General features: G+C 42.4%; 1 protein-coding gene across 2 annotated transcripts in view; it reads left to right on the top strand.

Annotated features, from left to right (window-relative positions):
* The window catches only part of LOC126271890 (UDP-glucosyltransferase 2-like), a 108290-nt gene extending 97025 nt beyond the window's left edge, over positions 1–11265 (top strand). For both annotated transcript variants that reach the window (XM_049974269.1, XM_049974270.1), the window contains one exon: positions 10279–11265. In XM_049974269.1, the coding sequence (XP_049830226.1) occupies positions 10279–10567 (289 nt within the window). In that variant the 3' untranslated portion in view covers positions 10568–11265. The remainder of the gene's footprint in view (positions 1–10278) is intronic.
* Positions 11266–20475: the final 9210 nt, after the last annotated feature.

Below are 20475 nucleotides of genomic sequence, written 5' to 3' on the forward strand. Positions count from 1 at the left end.
CAGAACAATAGGTTAAGTGCCGACAAAGGTCCCCACATTAGGTTAAGATGCCCAGAGTACAGTGCCATACACTAGGTTATGCAACATGTTTGCCCAATGTAATTACTTCCAACAAGACCTACATGTTTCCAAACAGCAGAGAATGATGAGCAAGAGAAATTGAATTTTTTATAAATAAACAATATACCCTTGAATTTCCTGTTATGAGATCCTTCCACTCCACCAATTTCCATATATTCCATACACTGCCTTGAATCCCCTAAATTGTTTAAATAAACAATATTGCACACCATGTCTAAATTGTTTAAACAGTATTCCATACACTACAATCGAATTCCCTCCAAATGATCGACCAACTAAGTCTTTTTCCCACCAATTACTGGGAGGGAGGGTGGGAGGGGAGGGAGGTTTACCAGAAGTGGAGATGTTAATTAATTTATTAATTTAATTAAGTAGTCAACCAAACTGATATGAGTGAGGGAGGCTATTCCAATACCTCAGACCTGAAAGTGTACCTGTATCAGTGAGGGGGAGGGGGTGGGGTGGGGGAATGGGTGGGGGAACAATAGGTTAAGTGCCTGTCAGTCAAAAGGAAGGATCCTTTTAGCAGAACAATAGATTAAGGACCTGTCAATCAAAAGGAAGCTTCCTTTTAGCGGGACAATAGCTTAAGTACCTGTCAATCAAAGGAGAACAATAGGTTAAGTACCTATCAATCAAAGGAGAATAATAGGTTAAGTACCTGTCAATCAAATGAGAAAATAGGTTTGCCCCTGAGTGCATACCTGCCCCTGACATAGGAAACCTGCACTAACAAACTGCACCAGCACCCCTGATGTCCTCTTGCTTTTGCCCCTAGGAAAAGCGGCAAACTTTACTTAGCTCATAGCCAACCTCACCAATGTAAATTAAATTTAAGAACTTCTCAAAATATTAGTGTGTCTGCAAGTATTTTAGTTATTGACCAAAAAATACACTCTTGTGAAGCTTTTTGAATTTCACAGTTACTTTCCATAAGGGTATAATGATATATGGCTGAAAACTACATACTACCTAGTGGCCGCATATCTAGATTTTCAGAAAATTTGTCGAAAGAGTACATAATGTAGCATGATTTTAATTTTCTTCTGCACTGACAGTGACTCCCAATTTTGTGCTTTTATGTTGAATGGAAGCTTACTGGATATTTTATTGTCAGAGTACTGCAATAGCACCAAATCGTAAACATGTAGTGTATTACAGAAGATTATAAATAATTATATGTTATTTCATCACTATTATAATTATTAAAATGAACATGACTTATGTACAAACAAGGGCAGGAAAATAATTGTAGATGATATTACTTTGCCACACACTAAGTTAATGAGTTAGAAAATTTAGTTCAGTCATAGTTCATAGCATAAACAGTTAACTGGAGTGTGTGGCATTAATAACACCTCGTGGCCACTCACAGAACCAGAGTAATTATTGTAATGCTACCTTTGACTAAAATCAGTTTTAAGAATATAACCTCAACTCAACTTACATCCTAAATTTCAAAAAGAAAAACGGTCGTTTTCCACATAACCATTAACATTTATTATTAGCACAAGTATGACTTGGATGCAACACAGTACCTGATCACTAAAAGTACATTGAAGAGTTATTTGAAGACTAAACGGCTGCCTTGTCTAATCTACCTGTTCTAGCACTGAATGCAAACACTCAGCTATATCAGCAAGTATAACACTTTATAAACTCAGTGTACTTAATGTCCCATCCATAAAACTACTCTCTCATGAACAATGAAAAAACAAAATTGTTTTGAAATCAAAGCGATAGATTTGAAAATTTAGTTACACTTTCCTTCCGATTCACTTCAGAAAATGTTGAAGTCATCCACATTTAACCGTTATTTTAGAGATGTCAAAATAATAATGGTTTAGACACAATAACAGTACCTGCTCTTCCCAGTACTTGTTTTCTCAGTCGTGATATGTCGTCCTTCCTCTTATATTACGGCAACTCACCACATTTCTTCTCAAAACAACCCTAAACAACTTTTATATTACCTTCAAAAACATGACATACTCAAATTTTCCTCGATACGCTGTAAAAGTTCTATGTGAATGACAAGATAAGAATAGAACAAAATTCTTCTTCACAAATGGCATTATTACAATTCCGATAAGAAAGTTCCTGAGGAAGTAAAACTATATTGACCTGTAGTTAGTTTCACTGTTTACAGCTTATGGATAATATACATGTTTCGAGCTTGCGAGGAAATTACATAGCTACCAGATAAACATCTGCTTACGATTATGACTTTGAAATTACTGATGTAAGCACTTGTAATTATAATTTCGAAATTTAATCAGGCTGCTGCCATTAAACTGCAAGTTCTTCAGCCAAACCACAGTAACATGACTGACACCTCATGTCTTTACATCAAAATGCATACTTTAAAACTATGACTCTGTATAAAATAAATCTTTTCAATCCATCTCACTCTCACAATACATGTTCTTACAATTGTTTTCTCTTACAGAATAAAATGTTCAAATATATAACAACATTATACGGTTTACAAGCGAAACATAAAAATTTTAGATTCTTGAAGACATAAAATTGATCCTTAGCTCTTGCGCTGCTGCGGCCATAACATTTACGACCACTAGCGCCCCCTGGAGACATTGTATCAAGTGCATCGGTTGCGTTACTTTAATCAAAGTATACTGGATTATTCAAAAGACGCTTTGCATCTGTAATTTCGCAACAAGACCCAAAACGTGCTTCGTTGATACGTTACAGTTCATAACGTCTTCTTGGACTCCGCACAGTGAGGCAAAGCCTGCTCGAAAATTAAAAGTTTTGATCTTGTATTGTGACTTTGTACATCACAGTTAAGCTGAAACAGTTTTGTTATGAACCATTAACCAGTAAATGTATTGTGAATTCTATTGTAAGAGTTCCAAGATTCTTAAAAAGTCTTCTAGAACATGTATGGTGATCTACTTTACACAATATTTTTTCTGTTGAAAACTCACTGCATTTACTACAGGTGCACTGCCCTACAGGATATTCGCACAAAATGTCTCTGAGCACTATGGGACATAAAGTCTGAGGTCATCAGTCCCCTAGAACTTAGAACTACTTAAACCTAACTAATCTAAGGACATCACACACATCCATGCCCAAGGCAGGATTCGATCCTGCGACCGTAGCGGTCGCGCGTTTCTGTTCTGAAGCGCCTAGAACCGCTCGGCCACAGCCGCCGGCCTGATATTCGCACAAGACAACGGAGAGTCAAGAGAACTAACATAAGCCAAAACTCTTGTCTTTACGATGTATGTGAGAACAGTAATGAGACAGACAGCAATGCTAGCGATCTGGAAATGCTGTGTTGTTCCACTTGTGTAGGCCAGTGTTTTCATCCCTTCCAGACACTCAGTCCGAGTTTCAGTTCAGTACAACCATCACGTGACTTCTGAGAGAGCCATCACTGAAGTTATGCTTTCGTTGTCTGTTACGAAAATGGAACAGCGTAATTTAGAACAACGCTATGCCAACAGGTTTTCTGTTAAACATGGGGAATCTGTGAGTGTGGTCTTTTAAAAGTTGAAGCAGGCCTATGGGCAGCACTCCGTATCAAGAGCACAAATGTACACTGGCACAACCTATCAGTTGAAGCCTTTCAGTGCTGCTATCAAGATTGGGAGCAACGACTCCTCCGTTGTATAACTGCCGAAAGGAACTACTTTGAAGGGGACAATACTTTGCTTCAAAAAAATTTAAAATGTTGTTGATAAAAAATCAGTTTCATTGCATTTCTGACACACCTCGTTAGATCAACAGCGTATGAGATGGCTGAAAGGGGATAGCATTCTGAACTGAGGTTCTTGATCAGTTTGCTCATGTTTTGCCTCCATTTTAGCTTAGCTGTTTAATAGGTCTGGGGCATATCACACATATCAGGTGGCTACACGGGTACTGGGGCTGTGTGGCTGGACGTACTGGTTTTCGACGTCAGAGGGTACTGGGAAAGTAGAAAAAGGGCTTCAGTCCCAGAGGCTGCAATCCAGACAAAGGACAGCTCTAAGCGCTAACAGAAATCACTAAAACTCAAATCGTTGTAGGCACTGAAAGCTGTCTAAAAGCGGAGATAAATCAAGCCCAACTTTTTACAAAGGACCTAACTGTATGCAGAAAGGATACACTAAATGCAGTTGGTGGTGGTGAGTTTGCTGCTCGTAGAAGTAGTTTATCCCGTACTGCAAAAGAAACAAATAATTTCTTTCAGTTAGTATGGGTAGAGGTTTTATTTGACAACTAGAATAATTTAATAATTGGTTCCGTTTACCGACCGCCTCCTCCCTCAACCCCCCTTCCCGATGATGCAGTTGCTGAAAGGTTCAAACAAAGCTTGTTTAAAGCCAATGGTAGGCATAAAACACCGCCCGAAATTGTTCTAAATGTTTTCTCCGAAAAACTATTTTGAGCATTTAGTTGGAGAAGCCCCCTAACTGCTACAGCGCTACACTTCGGCAAGGGCAGCCAGTTCGCGCCTACTTAGCAGTCTCTAACTATAAGAACTAATTCCCGAGACGCGAACTTGCAAGAATCTGCCATTGACCTTGCAGAGGCTATTTCTCACTAGAAATTTAAAATAGCTGCAGAAGTAATGCACTGCTAGATGTACTCTTCCTCTTAACTTCTCTTTACATTAGAATCTTCAGTCATACGCACTTATATTTTCTGTGCGTTTTCTAATGTCATCTATTCACTGCCAGTAAACGCTGTCCTCTTGATCTGTTCTGCTATTTTACCCTTGCATCGATCCAGTACAGATCACTTGTCAAAACATCATACACTGCTGGGGCTAGTAAAAACGCGGCTTAATATAATGAACGTTATAAGACGTGTTGTGTATTACATGCTTGGATATGCTAATTATCAGCATCTCATCGCAGCCGCACAACTTAGTTAGCAGTAAGATCATCTATGTTGTTTATACTGTATAAGGTTTCTCATTCGTAAATCGCACACGAATGTTGTCTTTTTGTGAGAAGATTGCTTTATGCCTCGAGTAAGAAAGGCGAATGTCTAACATGGCACACAGTAACATAACATCGTCATGTACTGTCGTTCCTGCCACTTCATGCTGAAGGGCCAACAGTGTAGTTTTGTGCACTGATGGGCCACAACATTGTGACCACCTGCGTAATAGCTGACATGTCAACCTTTGGCACGGATAACAGTGGCGACGCGTAGTGGATTGGAGGCTACGGGGCCTCGCTTGGCAGGTCGCTTGAGGGAGCTGGCATCACATCTGCGCACATCAGTCACCTGATTGCCCCAAATTCCGGGGAGCTGGACGATGAGCTCTCGTGCCTCATACGATCATATCCCAGATGTGTTCGATTGGGTTCATATCTGGCGAAGTGGGAGGCCAGCACATCAGTTGGAATTAGCCACTGTGTTCTTCGAACCACTCCTGGCCTAGTGACATGGTTCACTATCTTGTTGAACAGTGCCACTGCCGTCGGGAAACATGATCGCGTATGTGATCTGCAACCAGTTTCCGATACTCCTTGGCCGCCACGGTGCCTCCACTTCACCTGTGGTTGCCCACATGACTTTCCAAGAGCGTAATGGAGCCGCCGCCAGTTAGTCTCCGTCCCCAGTACATATGTCGAGGAGCTGTTGCCCTGCAAGACGACGGATCAGCGCCCTCCCATCGGTACGGTACAGAAGGTATCGGGATTCGTCAGGCCGTGCGACGCTCTGCCACTGCGCCAACGTCCTCCAACAGCCGACAAGTCGCGCAGTTCCCGAAATGCTCGTGCTGAGCCTCCGGGCCTCCACAATCTGCTCAGATAGATCGCCCGCCGTCTGCACACGGCCAGCACGTTCACTGATACTCCGTCTGGCTGGCTGGCAGTCATTCCTCTCCTCGTGACGCTGCTATCGTCTCCACCGGTCTATATCGACATCGCGTCGCTGATCACAATGTTCTGGCTGTTTCCCAATAAAGTTGGTATCTGCATGTCAGAAGTGTACGCTAGAGGCTTATGGGAGATAGTACAAGTATGTGGGTCTTGATTAATTCATATTTGTCCAGTAGCCTGAAGCTGAAACCATTTAACTTTTAAGTCGATAGTGTGTGAAACAAACATCAACAGATACAAACAAATAAAGTGGAAAAATAAATTGGTCTTTCTTCAGCAGATGATCTACACTGTCACTTTTCAATTGGTTCGTGTGTGTGCGTGTGTGTGTGTGTGTGTGTGTGTGTGTGTTTTAGTCATTTAGTTCTGCCCTATGTGGGAGAGCTGAATGACCAACACACACAAAATAATGAGTGAAATAGTGCCAATAGTTTTGTTTTATTTGTAAAGCTATAAAAATGAGGGGTTAAAAGAAATAAAATATGTTGAATGTGGACGATGGTTCTGTCCCCTGTTCAGACAAATGGGCTGAGTGGTGCCGGTGATTGATAAGTTTTCTCCTAGTTGAACGAATTGAGTAAATGGATGGTTGTGAGGCAAGGAAAATAATATCGATATTACGAGCTCGATGTTGCTCGGTTGGGAGAGTTATATGAGTGGTACGTGGGGGTTTCATTTAACAAACCAGTAGGTGACTTTGGATAGCTGCTTCTGTATTTAGGGAATGGACAGGGTACTAAGCGACTGTAGATGGGTGGAACGATAGATCTCTCAGCGAATTTTTGTATCAGGAATCAGTTGTCTTGATACAAAATGTAGACAGTGGAAAGGTGAAGAGAAAGACATAAATAGGGTATTTCAGAAGTGATGGTCACAATTCTGCGATATAACAGCAATGTCCATTCGAAACAAATAAGTCAAGTCAACACAGGCTCTAAAACGCATTCGTTAAGACCTGTGAGCAGCCCTTGATCTTCGATACTGTGACACAAATCTCTCCTGCTGCAAGCTCTTTGCCTTCCATATTTTGGGGAATGGTAGCATGGACCAAAACAAGAAAAACGCATACCTTAACACCTATGAGCACTTGTTCATCTTCGCTACTTTGAATGAACAAATGTTAATAACTTCTAAGGCATGCATTTTAGGCCACATATTTACTGGATTTTTCTTGTTTTGTCAATACTACCACTTCCCAAAACATGAAAAGCAAAGAGCTTGCAGTAGAAGACATTTGTTTCACAGTATCGAACATCAAGAATTGCTCATAGTTCTTAAGGTATGCCTCTTAGAGAACTTGTTTGCTTAACTTTTTTGTTTCGAATGATCATCTACTATCAAGTTTAATATGTTTACTATTTATAAATATAAGCTGGGAAACTAAAGAGGAAACGGAATTTAATCAACAACCAGTAATGTATACGAGACACGGCAGGCGAATGCGAAAGGCGACACACAGAGCATAATTGTCAGACTTGCAAAAGTGATAAAATTTGGAAGGAATCGAAATTCAAGCGAAGTTAGAAAATTTAAGGCTATGTTGGATATCGCTTTTGTAGACATTCATGTTGGGCAGAGGATTTAATCTCGAGTTCCGGCCTTTTAGCATTTTTGACCTATCGTATGCTTCCGTTGGATAAGTAGCGATGTTGCTTTCCTGTCAGAGTGCAGTCCAAAATTACAGATACTGTAGTGGTGACTAGTTTATCCGTTGGTTGTTGTCCCAGATTTCGTGCGTTTCATTGTAGCCAGATATACACTGTAATGTGAAATTGTTAAAGAAGAGTAGCTGTGGGTATTTGTGAACATTGAAGAGCTGGATGGAGGACCATTAAAGCAATTTGTCTTACTGTAGCGAGTCTGCTTGTCTTGGTGGCTTAACCGTAGCAATCACGCAAAGAGAATATAGTAGTTTAGGTAGAACATATCATAAGGACATACCTGCTGACCAGTAGAAGAGTTGGTATAGCGAATGTTGCTGTAAGCTACAAAGGAAGAAGTAGTTCGTCCTTATTGATTGGAAGTGTGTAAATAGGAGAACAAAAGGCTACATGCGGTTAAAATATTTCTAGGAAAAGGGTGGGGAGTGGAGTTTATTCAGATGCTAGAGCAGGAGGTGATTTGTTATCGGGAGTTTATCATGGACGGAATATCTTCGACGGTAGCTGCGATGGGTTTCAAGAAAGAACAAGTCCCATTGAAGGTGTTTTTATATTCAGATGGCGGGGATAGATTGGTGACGCTTGTTGCAGGTGGATAACAGAGTAGTGAGGCTGTAAGGAAACTTTTCAAATGGCATTTGACACCTTACGTTAATTAAAGTGAGCATAGTTCCTGGTAGAAATCACAATAGTAGACGAGCTTGTAAAAATACTAATGTGAAAAAGCCTTGCAAAAAAGGGCTAACGGCATCTTTTCAGGTGGTAGTAAGTAATAAAGCCATGATCAGTAATAGTATTGTGCACCTTTCTTGTTTGTTTGTCTACGGTTGTTGTTTTGTGTAAATATTTGAAGACACAAGCAATTGCATTCCTCAACATAGAACTGAGCCCATTACAGTGCACTTCAGCGTTTAAGAATTTTTACAACCTACAAGACTACTTTAAAATACAGGTTAAAACAGACGTCCTGCAATGTATAAAACGTTGTTGGTGAATATGTTTCCTTCTGGTAAATAAGCGACTGCTCGAAACAGGTGTAGATGAATGGATGAATGGGTGGGAAGTGAACTAACACAGGGGGCAAGATTCTGGTGTATGAGGGGCGTTCAGTAAGTAACGCAACACGTATTTTTCTCGGCCAGTGTCGGTTGAAAAGATGTGGAATTTTTTGTGGTACATCGTGGAGTGTTGCCGCCTCAGCCTATATAGTTCCACGAAGTTCGGATAGGTCACGGCACACCAAATAGCCTTCAAAATGTCGCATTCCAGACACACAGCTGTCGTCGAGTTTTTTTTCTTTTGACAAAATGTCAGAGCACCCAGATATTCATAGGCGCATGCAGAATGTCTACGGAGAACTGGCAGTGAACAAAAGCATGTGAGTCGTCGGGCGAGTAGTCTGTCATTATTGTAATAAGATCGCGCAAATCTATCCGATCTCTCGCGTGGCGGCCGGCCGTACGCGGCTATGACTCCTGCAGTGTTGGAGCGTGAAGACGCCGCCATTCGATGTGATGGACGGATCACCTCGCTCCTCAACTGGACGTCTCTGTCGGTAGTGCCGACACAGTGTGGGTGCACAAAGATGTGTGTGCACTGGGGTCCTCGGCGCCTGACAGGAGGCGAAACCACTGCGACGGCCTCCTGAGACTCTGGAGAGGTCACTCTGCCTGGTGTCCTCCCTCACGGTGCAGCGATCAACTCTGAAGCGAACTGTGCTGCCCTCGGGGAACTGGAGAAACGACTGCGGTGCGTTCGTTAATAATTTAGTCCGATTGTCAGGTATAACCTCTACCCATACTATTTAGCATGAACTATCTACTTGAACTTCACTACAAGGTAAATTACTTCTGACAGCAATAAATACTCCATCACCATCAGTATTTAATCTATCCCTTCTGAACATTTTTATGTCGTTTGAAAAAATTTCCAGCTTTAGTCAGCTTTCCGTACCCATTCCAGCTTCACTGTTTTCTATTAGGGCTTGGAGCTCTGGATCTTTCCCAACACAGCTACGACAATTTACAACTACAATACCGACTGTTTCTACAACTACCTTACTGTGTTTTACCTGCCCCCTTTTAGACGGACGCCCTGTCTGTGGTTTCCTGAGACTCTCTAACCTAAAAAACCGCTCAGTCCCTTCCACATAGCCCCCGTTCCCCGTGTAGCCGCTTCTTGTGTGCATTGAGCTCCTGACCTATCAAACGGAACCCACAACCCACCACCCGATGGCACAAGTCAAGGAACCTGTAGCCTATACGGTCACAGAACTGCCTGAGCCTCTGATTCAGACCCTCCACTCGGTTCTGCACCAAAGTACCACAGTCGGTTCTATCGACGATGCTGCAGACGGTGAGGTCCGCCTTACTCTCGCAAGCAAGATGGTCTTTACCATTTCCGCTATCCGCCCGAAACCAGATAGAATCTGCTCCGATCCAAAGTAACACACGTCCCGAGCCACCACCTGCAGTTGGCTGCACCCTGTATTCCTCGTCGCATCTGGAACCCCCCCCCCCCCCCTTTCCACATCCGCAATGCCTCCCCCCGGAATGCACACGGAGTGCACACTGGCTTCCTTCCCCTCCTCGGCAGCCATGTTCCAATGGGGCCTCATTACGCGCCTAACGTCGGAGCTCCCAACTAGTGCTACTAATCCTGGTACCGACGCAAATACTGTGCTGCAGGTACAGGGAGCGTGCTCGACAGCTGGCGGTGCTGTTCCGGGACCGGCCGCGGCCGCCGCTGGAGGAGGCGGTCTACTGGCTGGAGTACGTGCTGAGGCACCGGGGGGCGCCGCACCTGCGCCCCGCCTCCCTGGACCTGCCCTGGCACCAGCTCCTGCTGCTCGACGTCGCCGCCTCCGTGGTGGGGGCGGCGGCCGCCGCGCTCGGCCTGCTCTGGCTGCTCCTGCGGAAGGCCGCCTCCCTCCTGCCGAGGGCCTCCACGGGGGCATCCAAGCAGAAGGCCAGCTGACCCTCCACCTTTCAGTTGCAACTTAGAGCTTCACATTTGGTGGTGCACTTAGTCACCGAGTCATCCTATCACACGTATTATATAGACTTCACGGTAGTGTAGCGCAGAATAGATACATACCTAACAGAATAAGTAAATCAAACATAAATGTGTACGTAATGTAGACATTGTTTAATTCACCTGTAGTTCTGTATTCTTAAGAGTATTCCAGAATGTCTTTTCCCCACATCGAATAACGCAAACATCAAAATGTTTCATTATCAGAGCAGAGCACATAGCACATGACTAGTTTCCTTTCCCGCCCCCCTCCCCCCGTCGCCCTATCTTAGTCAAGTCAGAGGTTGTGCTCATCAGCTGCTCACCTGTCATCGATGAAACCTTAAAACCCAATTCCATTCCTTCCTCTGAGAAAGACTGCCTCACTATAGTTTATTTATAGCATAAATAGGAAACGACTTCGAGAATACGCATATCTTAGAGTGTTGTGATGACTGTATCTATGATAGCTTCGAAGCTACAGGGCGTTGCCTTAACACACAACTAGACATCATTCCTCAGGTCGCGTATTTGTACTGCTGTATGTAACGAAATAATAAGCAACCAGTTGCATAAGGGTGAATAAAATACTGTACTATTGTTGTTAGATAGTGAACCGACACTTCACTTCATTGTCAGAAATAAATACTGTACGAATAAAATTGTATTGCGTACATTTATAAGTAACCTTTTTCAAAACAATACATGTCATGTCTCCAGAGAAGACAATATAGAACCGTTCGACTCATCCTTATTAAACTCGGTGCAACGGATTCCCTCATTAGATGTTACCACAGTCAGATTGAAAACAATTATTTTCATCGCAATTAAGAAGCACTTGCTATTAATCCACACTGTTAATTTCATTTCAGAAGCAGAGAACGCAGTAGAAAAGTTCCTCAAGAACACTGTAACAACAAATATCATATCTTTCTTCTATACTGATTTAATTGCTATTGGTATAGCTTCACGTTTATAGGATTTATCGACATAGAAAAAGAGTTCGACAATCTAAAATGGTACAAGATGTTCGAAATTCTCAGACAAAAGGTACAATCTATAATACGTTATATGTAACATAAACACAGAGGAAAAAATTATAATGGAAGACTAAAAACAAAGTGCTAGCATTAGAAAAAGTATAAGAAATAGAGGTAGGCTTTCGTTTACTGTTGAATCAACATATCGAAGAAGAAACGACAGAAATAAAAGAAAGGTTCATGAGTGGGACGGAAATCCATGGTGAAAGACTATCTATCGCGAGAGAGATTGATAACTTTGCTACCCTCAGTGAGAGTGACAAAGAATGGCAGGCTCTGCTGAATGAAACGAGCACTCCAACGACCACACAATACAGTCTGAGAGTAAACCGAACAATGATAAACGTAATGAGCAGTAACAGAAGCGAGGTTAACAATAAATGTATGAAAACTGGAAACCACAAATAGACGAAACGAAGGAAATCTGCACTTGACAAATGACAGATGAGACAGGCGAAGAGGGCATTTGTAAGAAAGAAATCTAATGGTATCAAACATCAGCCTTGAGGAAGAAATTTCTGAGAATGTATGTTTGTAGCATAGTGTAGTATAGTACTGAATGATATGCTATGGTAAAATCGTAAAAGGAAACAATCGAACCGTTTGTGATGTGGTGTTATAGAAGGATGTTCAGAATTATGTGGACTGATGAGATAAGAAATGGGAAGATTCTCCCCAGAAATGGTGAGAAGAGGAACATGCCGAAAAACTTGACCATAAGTAAGTACAATATGATAGAAGATGTGTTAAGACATCAACAAATGACTTTCAGGTTTCTCAGAGAAGCTGTTATTGTTGACAGCTTCAGTCTGAGAACTGGCTTCATGCAGTTCTCCACGTTACTCTGCCCTGTGCAAGCCTCCCTTCACTGATCTCCACCTCAGAATAATTACTGTAACACATATCCCTTAGAATCTGCTTACTGCATTCATCTCTTGGCCTTATTCTCCTGTTTTTTCTCCCCACACTTCCCTCCAATACTAACCTGAAGATCCCTTGACGTTTCAGAAAGTATACTATCAACCGATTACTTCTTTTAGTCAAGTTGTGGCACAAATTTCTTTCCTCCCTCATTTTTTCAAAACTTCCTCATTAGTCACGCGGTCTACCTGCTAAATCTTCAGCATTCTTCTGTAGCACCACAATTCTAAAGCTTCTGTTCTGTTCTTGTCTAAACTACTTATAGTCCAAATTCAATTTCCATGCAAGGCTACACTTCAGGCAAAAATCTTCAGAAAAGACTTACTAACACTTAAGCTTACGAGGGCGAGCTGAAAACTGATACCTCCGAATTTTTTGTGAAAAGTTTTAAAGCTTTTTAAATAAAACAAATGTTATTAACGAGGCAATGGACGTTCTTCTCCAAACTGGAAACCAGTTTGTTGATACTGTCTCTGTAGAATGTTTCAGTTTGTTGATGGAGCCACAACCCCACATCTGCTTGCACCGCTTCATCTCTGAGAAAGTGAAGTCCTCGAAGGTGTTCTTCAAGTTTTGAAACAGCTGGAAATCGGATGAGTACGGTCGAGACTGTTAAGAGGATGATCGATGATAGTGAAGCCAAGACGTCGCAGTGCTCATGTGTGGTCTGGCATTCTCATGCTGATTCATGTGTGTGGACGAACTCTTTGAATTCTAAACTCGACTACAGCATTCTGTTTCTCACGCACCGACTAAGTAGCGTTAGACGCTGACGTGTTACACGTTAAAATTCAGAGGTCTCCAGCGACAGAGGACTGCAAATTTGTAGACATGAAACATAAAGATGTATAATGTTAAAACGTTTGTTTTATTAAAAAGCTGCCAGAGTTTACACATAAAAAATTCGGAGGCATTATTTTTCACCACGTCCTCTTATATTTGATGCCTACATTTTCGTCTTCAGAAACGCTTTGCTTGCCATAGCCAGTAGACAGTTTATATCCTCTCTACTTCGGCCATCTTCACTTATTTTACCGCCTAACCAGCAAAACTAATCTAATAATTCACACTCTGATACGCATGGTGCCAGTTTTCTTTTTCCTGATGAGACCATCCTTCTGAGTAGTCCATGCCCTTAGATACGGCATGCAGACAGAATTCTCGCCCAGGCTAAAAGTACAACAGACCTGTATGTCCACGGTAAAAATAACGGCTGTAGTTTCCCCTTGCTTTCAGCCGTTCACAGAACCACAGCAAGGCCGTGTTGGTTAACCTTACAAGGCCGGACCAGTCAACCATCCAGGCTGTTGCCCTATCACAACTGGGAAGGCTGCTGCCCCCCCTTCAAGAACCACATGTTTGTCTGGCTTCTCCACAAGTACCTTTCCATTTTGGTTGCACCTACAGTATGGCTATCTGTATCACTGAAGCACACAACGAGTAACCACATCTCGGCAAGGTCCGTGGTTCATGAGGGCAAAGTGCAGAAGAAGAAAGGGCTTGGAACATACGAGGGTTGGAACTTAGATAGTGGCAACTATTTATTCACAACCGATACAAAAGAGTTACGTGTTTGCACCTGTCACTGTCCTTCAAAGTAGTCAGCAGCGTTGTGTAGAACCCGTTGCCAGCGATGTGGAAGGCGTAGTATACCATTATCAGAGCCTGTTCTGTTGATGGTGTGAATGGAGCGGTCTACTACCTTTCGAATCTCTGGAACAGTTCGGAATCAAATCAAAGTCACAAGTCACAAGCTGGTCGTTTTTGGAGCATCACCTGCGACCAGCTAGAAGCGACGACACCTTCTGCGCAACCCATCCATCATTTTGCACGACAATGCGAGAGCGCATATAGCGCAACCTGTGGCTGCTCTCTTCGGTCAATGGGACTGGGAAGTACTGTACCATCCACCATACTCCTACACCAGCTTGTGACTTGTGACTTTGGTTTGATTCCGAACTATTCCAGAGATTCGACAGGTAGTAGACCGCTCCATTCACACCATCAGCAGAATAGGCTCTGCTAACGGCATACTACGCCTTCCACATCGCTGGCAACGGGTTCTACACAACACTGGTGACGACTTTTAAGGACAGTGGCAGGTGTGAACATGTAACTCTTTTGTATCAGATGTGAATAAATAGTTGCCAGTATTTAAGTTGCGACCTACGTATGCAACGAATTATGGAGCACTTTGGTGCAAGTGCTACTCTTAGATGTAGAGTTTCGCATAGGAGAGGAAGTCATGGTGGCGACATCGAATCTATAAGCTGACTGACAACACACTCTCCCCTCCCCTTATCCCGCCCCTGCACACGTACACACACAAACACACAAATAATTACGAACTTTTTTGTTTATGATAATAATATCGCCTCACTGGCCACTGTCAGTGAGCAAAGTCCTTTTACAACAACAATTAATCCCTTAGTAATGACACAAGAATAGTCTCCGTGTGAAATGGAGGTGCTGGGGTGTGTCGGTGTATGCGTATTGATCCTTATAAGTAGCACGAGCAAACTGCTTTTATAAGAATGACGCCGAACAGCATTAGTAGCACAGCAATCATGAGAAACGTCTCCATGACTTGCGATTTTCACTTTAAGAAAATCCAAGTTGCTTTTGAATTGGAACATTTAATCAAAACCAATATGCTTTAATAATTTAAGGAAAACATCTTGCTTTTACTTTTACCCAGCCTAAACAGCAATCCATTTGCTTACAGCCTATTTAATCTATCACGCAAAAGCTACGCCATTAAATAAGACAGTACACAAACAATACGACAAAATCGTCTCACTTCATAACGGTACCGAGTCCAAGCAGCAGTGGAACTAACGGCCAGCGCAGTGAGTACCACAAGGCGACAAAAGCTGAACTCTGTCCACACCGTGCCTGCACGTGAGTACTGCAAACGATAAAGCAGTGGTAAAATATATAACCTCTGAGTGCAAGCCATGTGAATAGGAAACTCTACTTACTCTCTTGCGAACAATTAAAAAAACTAACCAAATCAATAAGGAAAAAGTTCCACTAAAGGTTTCCGTTTTCCAAACACGTCACAACTGCTCGTAAGCAATCAATGTAGCAACACATCACCTCAAAAATAAATACACTGATGATCAAACTGCTTGTGCTTTTCAATTTGGACCGCCATGTGAACCAACAATCGACACTTATAAATTAGTTGTTTTTTCCCTTTGTGGGGAGTATTTCTTTGAAATTTTCAAGAATACTCAGAAAATAAGATATTAATAGTGTCTTTTTGCCTTTGGCCAAAACTAGAGCCCTTTTTGGAGCTGTTAAAGATGATCTGGGACTGAGGAAGCCTGGGGTATATAAAATTCCCTGTCATTCCGAAAAGGCTGCTACTGGGCAGACTAATCGTACAGTTCGTGACCGATGTGTGGAACATCGACGTCACACACGTTTGCTCCAGCCTGAAAAATCGGCGGTCGCCGATTATTGCCTCAATGAGCGGCATAATATGCCATTTAAAGACACACAAATTATTGCTCCGGCTTCTCGTTACTGGAATTTAAGGAATCAATCGAAATAAGATTACCTGATGACATTTTTAATAGAGACAACGGTTTTCCTTTAAGCGAGATGTGGCATCCTATTTTATCAGATATAAAAAAATGGTTCAAATGGCTCTCAGCACTATGGGACTCAACTGCTGTGGTCATTAGTCCCCTAGAACTTAGAGCTACTTAAACCTAACTAACCTAACGACATCACACACATCCATGCCCGAGGCAGGATTCGAACCTGCGACCGTAGCAGTCGCACGGTTCCGGACTGCGCGCCTAGAACCGCGAGACCACCGCGGCCGGCTCGGATATAAAAGAACAAATGTCTGGTTTTCCACCGGCTACATCTTAATATGCGATTGATCGCTTTTGTTAGTTTCCACCACCGGCGGCGCTGTGATTCTTCGCTTCGCAGAGGGCAGTCCCAGCGCTACTGGCGCACTCCCATCAACCTGTTCCCGGGGTGTAAACGAACCGCTGTGATTATGCACCTGCAATCTCACGTGAAGATGGCGGCCCGTTGGACCGTCGAAATATCGTGCCGTCAGGACGGTTAAATCCGGCAGCATACCCATGAAAAGCACCAACAAGCATTACGCCGTAAAAATCTATGTAATCACAATACAACAACACTTTACCTTGAAAAATCTTCACTTGTCCAATTAATCGTAACGAAGTCGTATTTCACAAATCATCACCCCCTGTAATTTTCTCTCTTTGCTCTGCAAGCTATTTCAGGAGCACTCAGTAGAGTAGCCAACACGCGACCCTCACGCTAGCTCAGCTTAGACTGCTTACTGCAACGACAGTACCACTGGTAACCAGAGATCACATTACTTGCACTCAGAATCCCTGTAGCGTAACATATCGACTACCGAAAACTGCTCTTTCAAAAAAAATTGCGTACAAATGTGAAACATGGCACACTCAACGAAAATATAAAACTCATTTCACTTTAATACGTTTGTTCAAATGCTTCAAATGGCTCTGAGCATTATGGGACTTAACACCTGAGGTCATCAGTCCCCTAGACTTAGAACTACTATTCTGCAGTATTTCCTGCGCTGCACTATTTACAATTGACTGGCCGCCATATGAACCAAAAACCGTCATTTCTAAATCAGTTGCCACTGTGGCAATGCAGAATGAAAAACAGTTAACAAAATCAACTGTAAACAGCGCAGCGCAGGAAAGACTGCAGAATGCCAAAAACGGCCAAGTGCAGATGTAAAATGAAGCTTGTCGACACCAACCACTGCTAGCAAGAAGGGAAGGAGCAGATTAAGTAAAGAAACACCAATTACCACGGAAGATTCTTTGTAAATAAAAGCTAAACATGTGTGATGTAATTCTTTTTAATTAGACTGCAGTCAGCTCAAGACAGATAACCTATAGTAACAGAACACTTCACTTTCCTTGAATACCAAATAAACTAGAAACCTTAGAGTGTATTAAAGAGTTCATGAATTGCATTTCATCAGAGTAGATAAGTAGTGATCATACGAGCTCTGTACCGGCTATATCTGGTTTAATCCACTGAAAAGAGGGATATCATGTTGCACATGAGGCAGTTCGACTAATGATATTCAACGTCACAACATGCCCTCCACCAGGCGCCATACGATCGTTTGCTGAGCATGTTCGTTCTAAAAGTTTATGAGTTGTAATCAGAAAAGATGCCTTAATAATGTGAGCAACTTACAAGCTTACTGCGATCTAGAGTTCAGACCAGTATTACATATATTAACCGAGACATTAAAAATCTTGAAGAATCTGCGACACCTGTGTGGGAGTAGAGAACATCTGTCTGATTCACGATGCACTCTGATAGTTGTTCAGACACGTGCATCTGTAAACCATGGAGTGATTTCCAGTATCTGCAGTAACATAGGCTTCCGCGGAAGAGTAACAATATAGATCTTGCGAAAATGTGCGGGGAAATTTTTTTAGGGAATGTTTGTTTGAGTTAGTTTGCGTAATAATCGATCCTGCTTAGTAACGGTTCTAGAGTGACGAGCAGTCAGTCCGTGCATAACATTGCACTGTACCAATATGTTTCAAAAAGCCGCGGACCAAAATGCGATTTTTCAAGGGGACGTATCATGGGTTCTACTGATAGCAGAAAAAAAGGAGTCAAGTGCTTGAATACTCCTTGAACTAACGACCATTTGTTTTCCTAAAAAAGGAACGGAAAAACTGTAGCTGCCCTACAGTGTAGGATCAAAATTTAAATACTGCACACTTACTCCACCCCAGGGATATTGAGCGAATCAGGTGGTTCTTTTGCATTAGGTATTGTCTAAGATGGAACTCGGGCGACTTGTGAAAGTACCATTTGTTCATCGGTTGTTCCTGAGAAAACCCCGAAAAAACATCAGTTGTGGGGATGCCCGCTTCTGTTACCTATATACGTGCCAAATCGTCGAAATTTTTACCATACGTTCTTAAGATGATGTCCTTGGGGGACCTTGAAACTGTTGTTGATTCGTTATCCGTTACCGAAATCCAGTGGTTCAAAGTTATCGTACTTACGCAAGTAAAAATACTCACGTAAAATACGCACGTAATATGCGGTCTGAGGTGTAAATTTAGTTTTAACTGACGTATCGAACTCGTGGCAAGGGCTCTAGGGTCATCGCAAGGGTTCTGAGGTTACGAAACTATGTTTTTAGTCACCATTTTTATAGCGATAAAAATTCGCGACTCACTTCACTCCTATACAAATATACTCCAAATGGTATGGCAGTGACAAAGAAATGAGCTAATAAGGGTCATGAGATGCCTGAAAAGAACTTGAAACAACTGTCAAAAATTATGCAAAACTGGAAAAATGCCCCTGTCCGAGCACAAAAAAGGCGAATACGTTCCCTTTTTATAAGTCTCTGACAGAAAAGCGGGGACCCACATGCCTCAGTCCTCATTCCACCTTCCCCACAAACATATTCACGAGTAGAGCAGCAGAGAGAAAATGACGTTAGAAGAGAGAAGAGATGGTACCAGTGGGAGAGAAGGAGAGAGCCCACTGATGGTGGGAGGGAGAAAGTGGCAGTGAAAGACAACAACAGTGGGAGACAAGGAGAGGGAAGACATTGATGGTCAACGAGAGGCAGTGGCAGTGAAAGAGAAAGAGAGATGGGTGGAGATAGAAGCAATGACACCAAATGAGAGAGGACACAGCGTAAATTAAAAGTGCACATGAATGGAAACTATACATTGAGCAGGTGAAATATCATATATAGGTATAGGGGAGGCCGCATTTTGGATCGAAATTTTAAACATGTTGGTCGTCATCATGATGATGATGACGATCATCATCATTGCCTTCCAACGATTAGGTGTTACAATCAACTGTTCCGATCTCTATCACCCATTCGTCCCTTTCTTACAAGGTCTATCTCATGGCCTTTCTTCCTCTTTGAGAACTATCCACCTTATGAAGTGAAGGTTTTTTTTGTGTGTAAATGAGTAACCAGCTCATCACAGAACCCCCACACCCTGGTGAACTAGGAGTTTTTTTGCGCAACATTTGTTTATAGGGAAAAACATAAGTTGAGCCCCCTAGAATTTCTGAGCTGGCCGAGGTACGGTGCAGACAGTGGTAGTGGGAAAGAAAGGCAATAAAGAACACTGTAAGTAAGGGAGGAGACAAATCTAGCAGCCTGTCTCTGAATTGCTTCAATGTCCTCCTTCAGTCCAGTCTCGTACAGATCCCAACTACTTGAGCAGTACTCAAGAATAGGTCGCACCAGTTTCCTATAAGCGGTCTCCGTTACAGATGAACCACACTTTCCTAAAATTCTCCCAATAAACCCTTCGTACCCCAATCCTCACATACTCGTTCAATTTCATATCGCTTTGCAACGTTACGCTCAGATATTTAAATGACTTGACTGTGTCAAGCAGGGCACTAGTAATAAAGTACCAGAACGTTACAGAATTGTTCATCCAAATAACTTACATTTTTCTATATTCGGAGCTAGCTGCTACTCATCGCACCAAGTAGAAATTGTGTCCAAATAATCTCGTATCCTTCTTCAGTGACTGAGCTCGACACCTTGATGTACAACACAGCATCATCAGCAAACAACCGCAGAATGTTGCGCACCCCGTCCGCTAAACTGCTTGTGTATACAGGGTGTTACAAAAAGGTACGGCCAAACTTTCAGGAAACATTCCTCACACACAAAGAAAGAAAATATGTTATGTGGACAAGTGTCCGGAAACGCATACTTTCCATGTTAGAGCTCATTTTATTACTTCTCTTCAAATCATATTAATCATGGAATGGAAACACAGCAACAGAACGTACCAGCGTGACTTCGAACACTTTGTTACAGGAAATGTTCTAAATGTCCTCTGTTAGCGAGGATACATGCAT

Source organism: Schistocerca gregaria, chromosome 5, assembly GCF_023897955.1.
Source record: "Schistocerca gregaria isolate iqSchGreg1 chromosome 5, iqSchGreg1.2, whole genome shotgun sequence".
Lineage (NCBI taxonomy): Eukaryota > Metazoa > Arthropoda > Insecta > Orthoptera > Acrididae > Schistocerca > Schistocerca gregaria.